This window comes from Pteropus alecto, unplaced genomic scaffold (genome assembly GCF_000325575.1).
Source record: "Pteropus alecto unplaced genomic scaffold, ASM32557v1 scaffold7, whole genome shotgun sequence".
Classification (NCBI taxonomy): domain Eukaryota; kingdom Metazoa; phylum Chordata; class Mammalia; order Chiroptera; family Pteropodidae; genus Pteropus; species Pteropus alecto.
The window spans coordinates 52987707-52999807 of NW_006494614.1; the positions used below are offsets into that span (position 1 = coordinate 52987707).

A 12101-nucleotide genomic window follows, 5' to 3' on the forward strand; every position below is an offset into this window, starting at 1 on the left:
GTCATATATGGCTTCAGAATTATTTTCAATACAAAATTCCAGGTAGAAATTATTAATGCTTCAGTCTACATAGAAGATAAAATTTGTCTGACATTCTTCATGTAGTTCAAAGCTGTTGTTTTGCTAACAAGGCCAAAAGAGCAGTGCTGACTTACTTATGAACTGAAACCAGAACCCAGGTTACTTACCCTCCTGAAATTCAGCCCAGGCCTTCTCTTTCCATGTGATCACGGCTTCTCTTTCAATACTCATTTGAGTCTTAGAATTTATATTCTATGCATTGGCACATACCTAATAGTATTTAACAATATGTTTAAAAAGTATAATACACAAGTTTTGGTCTTATCAGAAAGACATCTGGGCTCTCATTGATGTTATAAGCTCTGGAGGAGGAGAACCTATGTTGTATTTTCTATCTTTCAAAGTTCTATGGTCTATAGGTCTATGTTTGGCATGTGGTAGATATTTAACAAAAATTCTCTGATATGTATCCATCTACATATATGAAACAAAGAGGAGATCTATCCTTACATTTTCACCAAGAATCATTGAAAAATCCTACCCCATTATACATAAGCACTATTTGTTTAAAAGGACTCACACATGACGACACATACCCTCACTTTTTTTAGAGTGACACCATATGTTTAAATAAATTCCAATTTCATCTCAATGTTTTAGGGGACAGTAAATTATTATGTCAGTGAATGGGCTACCCAGTGACATGTCTACTTAAAAATACAAAGGGCAGTGTTGTGGTTTGAGGCTCAAAAACCCTGAGAAATGACAGTTATTCTTCTTGTTTTTCATGGTGGCATCTTCACTGTAACTTGGAGTTCTGTTTGGTGTTCACAAGCCAGGATTGTTAGGACAAAAAAAAGTAAAGGAAAGGAGAAGAACAGAAGGAGAATGGAAAGAGAGGAGGGATGGGGAAAGGTATTTTACAATATAGCCATAAGATACTAGTTATTGTCATTTAAAAATAGGTTTAAAAAGCTGTACAACCCACAGCTAACACCATACTTAATGGTAAAAGATTAAATGCTTCCCTGTTAAGGTCAGGAACAAGGCAAGAATGGCCGTCCTTGCCACTTCTCTCCAACATTGTACTGGAAATTCTAGCCAGGGCAATTAGGTGTGAGAAAGAAATTAAAGTCATCCAGATTGGAAAGAAATTAGTTAAAGCTCTCTCTTATTACATATGACATGATCTTGTATATAAAAAATTTTGAGAAACGCATGAAAAAAAACTATTAGAATAAATGAGTTCAGCAAGGTAGCTGATTGTAAGATAGATATACCAAATAATTATATTTCTATACACTTGCAATGAACAATCCAAAAATAAAGAGGACAATTCTCATGGAAAAGAATAAAATTGGAACCCTACTTCATATCATATAAAACATTAACTCAAAATACATCAAGCACCTGAATGTAAAAGCTAAAATTACAAAACTCTTAGAAGAAAATATAAACATAAGTTTTCATGACGCTGGATTTGGCAATGGTTTTTTAGATATGATACCCAAATGAAAATAACAAAAGAAAAAATAGATAAATTGAACTTCATTGAAATTAAAAACTTTCATGCATAACAGGACACTATTCAGAGAGTAGAAAGACAGAATTCACAGAATGGGAGAAAATATTTTAAAAGCATTTATTTGATAAGAGATTAATATTCAGAATATATAAAGAAACTCTACTACACGACAAAAAAAACAAAACAAAACAAAAAAAATCAAAAAACACAATTTAAAAATGGGCAAAGGATATGAATAGACATTTCTCCAAAGAAGATATACAAATGGACAATAAGCACAGAGAAAGATGCTCAACACAAATAGTCATTAGAGAAGTGCAGATCAAAATCACAATGAGAAACCACTTCAAAACAAATATGCTGGCTATAAGCAGAAAGACATATAACAGACATTGGTGAAGATGTGGAGAAATTGCAACTCTCACATGCTGATGGTAGAAATTTAAAATGATGGTACAACCACCTTGGAAAACAGTTCAGCAGCTCCTCAAATGTTAAACATGGAGTTATTATATGACCCAGCGATTCCACTCCCAGATATTCTCTCCCCCAAATAAGTATATGTCTATGTGAAAATTTGTACACAAATGTTCATAGCAGCATTATCCACAATAGGCAAAAAGTGGAAAAAAACCTTAAATGTCCATCTACCAGAATAGATAAATAAGGTATATTCAGATGATGGAATATTATTTGGCAGTGAAAAAAATAAAGTACATATACATGCTACAACTTTGAGAACATTATGGTAAGTGAAAGAAGCAGTCACAAAAGACCACATAGTGTATAATTCCATCTATATAAAATATCCAGAATAGGCAAATCTATAGAGACAAAGTCGATTAGTAGCTGCCTAGGATTGGATGAGATGGGGTTGGAGTGGGTTGGACGGAATGGAAAATGTCTGCTACAGGATTTCTTAATGGGGTGATGGAGTGTTCTAAAACTGATTGTAGTGATGGTTGCATAACTCCAAATAGCCTAAAAACCTCTGGATAGCATCCTTAAATTGGTGAATTGTATGGTATAATGTAAATTATATCTCATTAAAGCTGTTATTTACAAAAAGATACATGTGCATATGAGTAAATATTTTAATTTTAGTGATCAAATTTCATTTGTTAATTCTCTTCTTTTCTATGTCTGTCACAACAATCCACGTATTCACTTTATTCATTTAGATGATCCATGTGTATATTTCCATGACCACTATCCTAGCTTTATAATGTGTAACAGGCTAGACATATTTTATGATGAGCAGCTATTTTTTATGAAATCCATCCTTTTAGAACATTTAATTTAAAATAAAAATTTAGAAAATTAAAGCACTTAAATTATATTTTTCTTTCTTCATGGTAGTCATTATATCACTTTAAGCAACATATAATTTCTGCTGACCACTAGCAGCTCTGCTCCCAGGATTTAATATGTTTACCATAAATCCGCTTCATCAGAAATCACATCATTACTTTTAGCAATACATTTCTAACAGCGCTGTACTATCTGGTAGCTTTATAATTTCTTTGCTACTGAAAGCCTAAATGTTAATTATAGTTAAATCCATGGCAACCGAGAGAATTTAATGTTTCAATTATTTTGTACCTACCCCTTTTGAATCAATCACTCCAGGTTTTGCATTAAACTTCACTGTCTTCAATCGGGCACGTTCCTTTCTTTCCACCCTAAAGAAAATTGAAAATAAAGACTCTTTTACACAGACAGTCATTTATGATCAAGTTCCTTATTAAATGAAGAACATTTCTTATATGGCTCAAATACAATGTGTTTTAAAATATTTCTGTTCCTTTGTTCAGTATAAAAAGTCTTGGTGTAATGTATTTAAGCTTCTAACACATCCCTTGATATTTCTGTGTTATATGTACTGAGAGTCACAGTAATTGAAACAAAGGAGAAAACCCAATATTTGTTATTTAAATGCCTGAATAAATCAATCAAAATCTATTTCAAGAAATTACAGCCCATAGAGAAGAATGTATAAAATGGAGATTAAGTAAACTTTTCTCTTCTCCTTTTCTTTTTGTTTCCCTTTTCTTCTTTTTCTTTTAAGAACACTACAGAATTTACTACCCTCACCTTAAAACCAAACATGTTATAGATAGTCTTGAATTTTTCCATTTACCCAATGTTTTCCTGTCATTCTGCAGCTTTCATCAAGCACTTATTGAGGGGCTGGGGAACAAACAAAAATCATTTTAAAAGCATGACTGCAATAAACATAAACAAAGACTGATCGTGCTGCACAGTAAGACTATTGACAGCAAAGTGGGAGCATCTATCTCATTGAAGGGTGAAGAGGGGTAGAAATCATTGGGATGGGCTTCTTGGGGGAAGTGTCAATTTATGTGAGACTTGAAGGATTAGAAAGAGCTTGTCAGTAGGAAAAGTTCAGAAAGAGTTTCTCTGATAGGAGGAAAAACATGTACCATGCCCTGAGGATATAAGAAAGCTAAGAACTGGAGGAAGATTCTGGTACAGGGTATATACAGGATGAGTATGTGAAGCCGGAGAGATGGTGGGGTCTCCTTGCAAAGGTGTCCATCCACACTAAGGACTTGGATTTTTTCCTTGAAATATCCTCATGAATTATTAGAAGGTATAAAACAGAAGTGATAGGATAGATTAGCATTTTAAATAACTGACCCTGGTGAAGGAGAAAGATAGACTGGAGGAGGAAAGAGAGAGCGGAAAGCAGGAGGCCTATGTAGAAGCTATTGCCATGATCCAGGCAAGAAATGATGAGAAATGATAACGAGGTGGAGAAGAGAGAAGGGCTTGACAAATATTAGTAAAATAAAATTGGTAGGACTTGTGTCTGTTTGAAGGCTAAGGTAGAAAAAGAGGAAGAGAGAAATTTAAATATCTGATTGTTTTTTGAGCCTCTCTTGTGAGATATGACCATTTCTTCTTTTATGCCACAATAGAACTTATTTGTATCTCTATGTCTATATTATCTCTTGTTCCCTTGTGTTCGTTTACTTTGCATTACACTTGCAAGCCTGTATGTTCCTTGAGGGCAAGCCTTATATCAAGTCCTCAATAAATAACTATTGAACTGAAATAATATTCATTGCATTGTTTTAACATGACTTTTTGATTTAAATATGGCTAGCTCTCATTCAGAAATGGGGAAAGAAAAGAGAGGAAAAAACAAAAACCACAGAAACTTAATGGTTTATGAAATCTAAGCTATTCATAGATCAATAATTAACAGTATACTTCTTTTTAACTGAGAGCTCTTTTGTGTTTCCAGCTGAAACACAGTAAGAATCAGGGTTTCTATAGTTACAGAATGGAGTTTCAGAATATATTTATTTCAATATGAGAGTAGAATATTTGAGTGGAAACAGCTGAACAGAATTTTTCAAATCTAACTTCAGATATTAAAGCAATATGTTCCACTGAGAGTTTCTACTTTCACCCAACATACAACAGTTGGGAGGAGAGCAAGGAAGATTTCAGATAAGGTAAGCTGCCAAGTGGAAAGATGCTCACTGAGAAAATGCTTGCTCCGAGCTCCTTCAGCTTTTCTCAGTTTTAATCCAAGTGCAAATGTTAATTCATATTCATCAATTTGGATTTTTCTAAAACTGCTGTTATAGCCCCAACTTTATCTAGGCTTTTTTGCATTAACCAGACTAATTATGGAAAACACTAGTTTAATAGATGTTGCCAAAATGATTGCAGCATATAGAGGATTCATGGTTATTTGGTTAGGCTATACAAATAAATTCTGCATAAACCCATAGAACTCATAAGGACTCCAAACAAGTGTAATATTAGGCTCTACTCAGTATTCTATTGTAAGAATAGTTTGGCCATAGCATTCTAACTTTTTCCTCCTGGTTCCTAAGTTCATTCTTTTCAGATTTCTTAGGACATGTTCCTATTAGGCCATTTTTTAGTGGTCCATCTCTTAACTCTTAAAGGCGTTGCAAAGAATATTGCCAGATGGATGAGAAGACAGACAGACAAACAGATAGACATACACACAAGCACAGGTACACACACCTAATATTTGCTATGGTGTGTTATTAATCTTCGAACAGGCAATATAATAAATAAACAACAACTTTGAAAGCCTTACTGTATAGGTGACATGGTTTTGGTTCACTCATGAACGAAGTTGAAAAGCCTTGCTTTCTATTTGGGTTTAAAGTCTCATTAATAATGATAATGATGATAATATAAGTGGTGCTGAAGCTTTAACATATACTTATTAACGAAAGAAGTTGAAAAGCCTTGCTTTCTACTTGGGTTTAGTCTCATTAATAATGATAAGTGGTGCTGAAGCTTTAACATATACTTATTAATTAAAAATTCCTTCACATATACATCATCTCATCTGCTCCCCACAATAACAAACTGATATAGGTATTGTCAGCCCTGTTTAATGGTTGGGAAAGTTGACTTGAAGTTCGTGCAATTAGAAATTGATAGAAATAGGGCCTGAACATGTATTTGCTAACAGCTAACTTTTGTCTCTTTCCATATACAGTCAGTTTGAGAAACAGCATTCAAGGACCTTCTATGCCTCCCTTACCTAATGGGAATTCTCGAAAAAAGTGAGATTTTTGGATGGGTCATACACAGTTTTAAGGCAGGTACAGTTCCTTAGAAGTACGGGCTGAGTTTTTCACAAATGATAACCACTCACCTCCCTTGCATCCTTATGTCCCAAGTTTCTTTGATTAAATAAACCATTAAATTCAAGCATACAGTCACTGAGATAATACCATACCTTAACAGGCTGGTCTCAACATTCGGAATAAATTTGCTTTTAACACTGAAATTCATGTTGGCTAAATACCTAGTTGCAACATGACATCACAAGTACTGAATTGATTTCTCCCCTCAGCGGTCTTTTCACATTCATTGAAATCCCACTGTAGTCTAGCTTTCCCATCACAGAGACCCACATTGATTGACTTTTGGAGTTCTCGGCAAACCCCTCTCTTTCATAGCTGTGGTTATGGCTCATCTTTTCTTCCTCATTTGCCTCAGCCCCATTCTTTCTCCTACCACTTCTTGGGATGCATGTGGATAGCTTATTGCTGAAATGGAAATTGGGGCTGGGGAATAAGACCCTAAATAATGCTGTGTTTTTTTGAGCACCAAAAGCTCAAAATCTAAAGATAGGCAAATATCCATCATTTGAGTATGCACAAAAGTATTAGATGTGCTAAGCACTTTATCTATATTATCTATAATCTGTGCAGTGATCCAGGGCTTAAAATGGAGATGGGCATATAGTAAATGCTTAAAGAATCTTTGTTGAATGAATGAATAAATGAATGAATGAATGAATAAGCCCTTAAGGAGGCTACTAGTTCTTGACCTGAATGTAAAACTAAGGCTCAGAGAGTTTACAAACAACCAGTGTTTCTGATTAAAAGTTATTTACCATTTCAATACTTTTTTACTTGGTAAATTTCACATCACCTTCTGTAATTATTTTACTAAGTAGGACTTCTCTGGCAGAAATAGATGATATTAAGGTCCATAGACCTTTACCTAAGGAAACAGTGGACCACCTGTATAGAAAGACTGAATCACAATGAGAAGGACTGCCGTATTTCTCTCACACTCAAGAGAGGCAAACAATTAATTAGATTGTTTAAGCAGAAATAATCCTCTCCACCCTAGTTTGGTCACTGACCAAAATACTGAAAATGTAAACAGGACAGCAAAATTTGAGCAATCAGTTCTGACACCTAGCATCTCCAGAGAGTACCAAATGGTTACGCTTTAATGAGCCCAACTGTCTCCCACTGCCCTCTCACCCAATTCCCATCTGGCATTTCAGGTTCTGGCCAAACACAAAATGACGTCAGGCTTTGAGCAGTGGTTGGTGGGAACACCATTTGGTGCTAGATGTTCCTTTGCCTGTGCTCCAAGGCCTTGTTGCCGGGAGAGTTGAAATGCCATCCATGTTACTGGCCACAGGCTCGCTGAAAAGACTAGGTGAGTAAACCATTATGCAATGCCAGCTGTTAGCTGTCATCTGAGAGCCCAGGTGGCCAGTCAATGTGGGGCAATAGATACTTGGATTAAGAGACTGTGGAAAAAATCCTAGCTTGGCCACTCATAAACTACGTAGTCTCAGAAAACAATGATTCTATGCTGAGAGCCCAGGTTTTGAAATCACACAAGCCTGGGTTTGAATTCTGCATCTACTGCTTACTAGCTCTGTGACTTGGGCAGGTCATTCAACCTCTTAGGATCACAGGTTTCACGTTGGTAAAATTAGAATATGAACACAGATTTCAAAAATTATGGTGAGTATTAAATGAGATAATACAAGAAAGTTATTTGGCACAGTTTCTGATCTACAATAAGGCTCCTAGTAGACTCTTGGTGTAGTGTAAAGCCATCTGGTCTTGTTACTCGAGAGACCTGGGTTCAGCTAGTGGCTGGCTGTGCATCCTTGGGCAAGTGACTTATAACTTGACTTCTCTGACTCTCAGTTTCTTTATGATGCTTTCGTGAAGATTAAATAAAATCATGTATTTGAAAGCACCTGGCACAATAATCAATGCTATCAACAGATGAAATTCATCTCTGTCTGCTTCCCTTTTACTTCTCTCTTTAATTAATTAAATTTAATTAATTAATTAATTAATTGGAGAAATGATTTTAATTTTTTTCCCCCCTCTCTCTCCACTTTTACTTCTCTTGATATCTAGTGTGGACTGAACATTTGTGTGCCCTCCTCCCCAACATTAATCAGTTAAAGCCCTAATCTCCAATGTGATGGTACTGGAGGTGGGGCCTTTGGAGATAATTAAGTCAGAGGGTGGAGCCATTATAAATTTGATTAGAGCCTTTTAAGAAGAAATGAGAAAAAACAATCTTTCTTAGCTATGTGAGGATATAGCAAGAAGGCCATCTGCCAACCAGGAAGAGGGCCCTCACTGGGAACCCATTTAGCCAGCACCTCGAATTTGGGCTCCCCAGCCTCCAGAATTGTGAGAAATAAATGTTTATTGTTTAAGCCACCTAGTCTGTGATATACTGTTATGTTATAGCAGAGTGGGACAGTACCTTATGTACACTACAGCCCTCATTGTTCTAATCACAGTGTAGCTGCGCCACAGTTACATGTTGGTCCCATAAATGTTGGGCTCCAGACAGTGACTTGATGACACCACTTGGCACACAGGTGCTGTTCAAGCAATGCCTGCTGAATTAAATTTTGTCAGGTCTTATTTTTGTAATGTTGGGAGTTAGGATTGCATGTGAATTAAGAGCATCAATTCTGCAGTCTTGGATTCGAATCTCAGTTTTGCCACTTACTAGCTGGGCAGTTTCAAGCAAGTTATTTAGCCTCTCTATTCCTCAACCTCTTGATTTATAAAATGGGAATAATAATAGTATCACCCTTATAGGGTTGTGATGAGGTTTTAATAAGTTAATTGTAAAGGGCTTAGAAATGTGTCTTCCATGTCCTAGGAGTATTTTGGTAAATAAAATTTATTTATCATCTTCAAAAAAGGAGGGGAAGGCAATTTTCATACCCTCCATCTTGGTTTCATTGGGATGATTGAATAGAATCACAAAAGAAAAACGTTTTTGTGAAAGGTAATGTCACACACTGACGCTATCCATTATGAGATTTTTCCAGATGAGCTCTACTAGCAGAACTGTACTCAGAAAAGGAGCTAGAGAGGAATTAAGAAGTGAAAAAATACCCACGATCTAATAGTAAATCATATTTGTACTAGCTTTCATTTATTCTGAGCTATAGTTTAGGAAGCTGAATGCAGGGTGAAATGAGGACGCCTCGTTTAGAAGTAAAGCATTCAAGAGGCCCAGGGGAGGCTCATGACAGATTTTAAATTGCAATAAGATAAGTGCAAAAAGCTCTTTGTGGGATGTGATTTTAAGTGATTTTTTTTTCTTTATGCTTTCCTAAATTTTCCACTTTTCTGCAATGGATTGTGTTACTTTTATAAACATATAAAACTAATTGTCACATTTTTGGAAAGAATTGAAATTCTAAGAAGAAAATTTGAGGGAAATTTATTTATAGCCACACGCACACACGCAGAGGGGGGAACTACTACACCCTAAATAAATATCAATATTAGACTCATTAGACAAACTTCTTTCTCAGGCCAGCTGTAGTATGGTTGTTAAAATGGTTTTCATCCAAAATAGGAGAGACAGCCATCTTAAGAATGACCACCAGCAGGTGGAAAATTACAAGAGGATTACCACATTTGAGAATGTTCCTTGTTGGGGGAAATGATTGTGTAGCAGAACACATGAGGACTATTGAAAAGATTGGTTAGAACCACAGAACGTCAGGGCTGAGAAGAGCCTGAAAAGCACATAGTTTAATACCACCATCCAGATCTTGAATCCCTTTTTAAATTTTACTCAACACTGGATCTTCTATTATCAGAATCACCTGGAGAAATTTACAAAAAAATACAAGTTTTCAGGATCCACTCCAGATGGACTGAATTAGAATCTTAGTGTGGGAGGGGTTGCAGAAGGGAGGAAGTGGGCATATTTAGGTTTTTACAATGTTTTTTTGGTGTGAAAACCATTTAGTTCACCATATTCCCAGGTAATCCATACCATCTGTAGGCAGCTCCGACTAGTAAAAAAGTTTCTTTAAAATGAGCTGAATCTATTCCCACATAGCTTTCCTTCTACCACCCCATTTCATCCTAGGGGCCCTATTCAAAAAGATGGCTCCTTTTCCTACAGAGCAGCCCCTCAGACAGCTCTGATTAATTAAATCAAAGCAAACGAAAATGCATGTTGCCTTGACATTTTTTTTTGAAGTAAATGGAAATGGAGAAATATAGAATATAAACTAGAGCTGAGAGAAACTGCTTTGAATACATAATCTTTCAGAAAACACAATAAGCCATGGTACAAACACAGAATGTCCTCTCAAAGCAATGTCAGGCAATTACGCAGTAGCCCAGAGGTATAAAGAGACCCAGAAAACTGTGCCGGTGGAAATTTCATACGCATGGGCATAGGAAGTGGGGAGGTTCCCTGGGGCTCCAGTTGCTTCCCTGTCACTCCTCCCCACTAAAGCAGCTGTGTAACAGTCAGTTGGCCTGCTGCCCTCCCCCCACATTCCTCTCCAGGCTATGTGGTCACAGCTGAAGAGAGATGGGAGATCAATCTTCTTGGGGGTGTAAATGTCCCACAGAGTTATTCTTATATCTTGCCACTATAGTTTGTGCTAGTTCCGTCACTGAATCACTTTGTGTGTGGCAGCACTTGAATACTCAACTTCGCTGAGAATTTTTTTACAAAGGTTTGGGGTGTTTGGATGTGAAGAGAGCCCTTTGTGAAACCTGCAGCTCGAGAAAAGTTGGTGACTGCGTTGAACAAGCATTTTTCCTGACTTTGATTTCGTATCACATCTCTTTTCTAGGGTGAGGATAATTTGTTTCTTAGATAAGATCTTAGTGCAAAAAAACGAAACAAAACAAAACAAAACAAACATTCATGGGAAGGGAGTTTCCTTTCTGGTGGTGATGAATAGAAGCTGCCGGGGCAGATGAAGGAGCTGGCTGTTTTCAAGTATATTCCTGCCTTTCAAAAGCAGAATTGAAGAAACGTTTAGACGCAAGAGTATAATATTTTTGACTTAGGAGACATATTGAACTAAATATCTGAGTGGAGGTGGGGCATTGTGGGGTGGGGTGAGGAACAGAAGTTACTAAAAGAGTGAAAAAACAGTTATAAAACCAGTCTTTTGACCTCACCAGATGTTCAGAGCTCTTGTCCCAGGTATCTGAATTTGGAATGGAGGTTTTTAGTTTTTTTCCATCAGTATTTGGAAGTAATGCATAGCCAGGGCCTTAGCGTTGTATGTAGACTTTATTGGGCTTTTACCTGGCCTTTCTATAAAATTATCTAGTAAATTTTAAACCTTTGAAATAAGTCCTCTGAGTTTGTAAGTCAGCATACAAGATGATAGTCATAGTCTTGAACATGTGAATACTGGTAAAAGTTTCAGGAAGACAGTATAAGCAGATCCTCTTTCTTCCTTTATGCCTTATCACAGACACCAGTCCTGGTAAAACCCTAATATAAGGGGAGTGAGAATATTTAATTCATGTCACCTGTTATCACTGACAATTTCCCTGCAGATTGACTATCCTGCTAAAATAGATATTTTGTGAACAGTTTGCCACATCTTTATCTTTCCTCATCTCTACTCCCTGGATAGCTGAAAAGCAAATGCTCTGAATAGAAAAGACATTCTTACCTCCGTTTGCTGGGGATGACCCCCATCTCCTCACTGTCTCCCTCCAGGGTGACTCTCCTGGCTTGCCACCACTCGTCATCAGAGGCATTGATAACATGGAGAATATCTCCATATTTAAAACTAAGTCCTTGACTCGGCAGCCCACTGTCCTTGCTCTTGTCATAGTCAAACATGGCTCTGGAGGAAATGATAAGAGGGGACATTGTTAGGAATCTCTGGCAGCACAGATTTAGGATTCATGGTGTTGATTATTCACTGTTGCCCTGAGAACCCATCATCCATTTGATACCAATT

The 12101-nt window shown here is 36.6% G+C and overlaps 1 protein-coding gene across 3 annotated transcripts in view; it reads right to left on the minus strand.

The window, feature by feature from the left end:
- The window catches only part of DLG2 (discs large MAGUK scaffold protein 2), a 657893-nt gene that overhangs the window by 50018 nt on the left and 595774 nt on the right, over positions 1 to 12101 (minus strand). For all 3 annotated transcript variants that reach the window (XM_006926670.1, XM_025042869.1, XM_006926664.3), the window contains 2 exons: positions 11808 to 11984; positions 3153 to 3228 (listed from right to left, as the gene is read on the minus strand). In XM_006926670.1, the coding sequence (XP_006926732.1) occupies positions 3153 to 3228; positions 11808 to 11984 (253 nt within the window). The remainder of the gene's footprint in view (positions 1 to 3152; positions 3229 to 11807; positions 11985 to 12101) is intronic.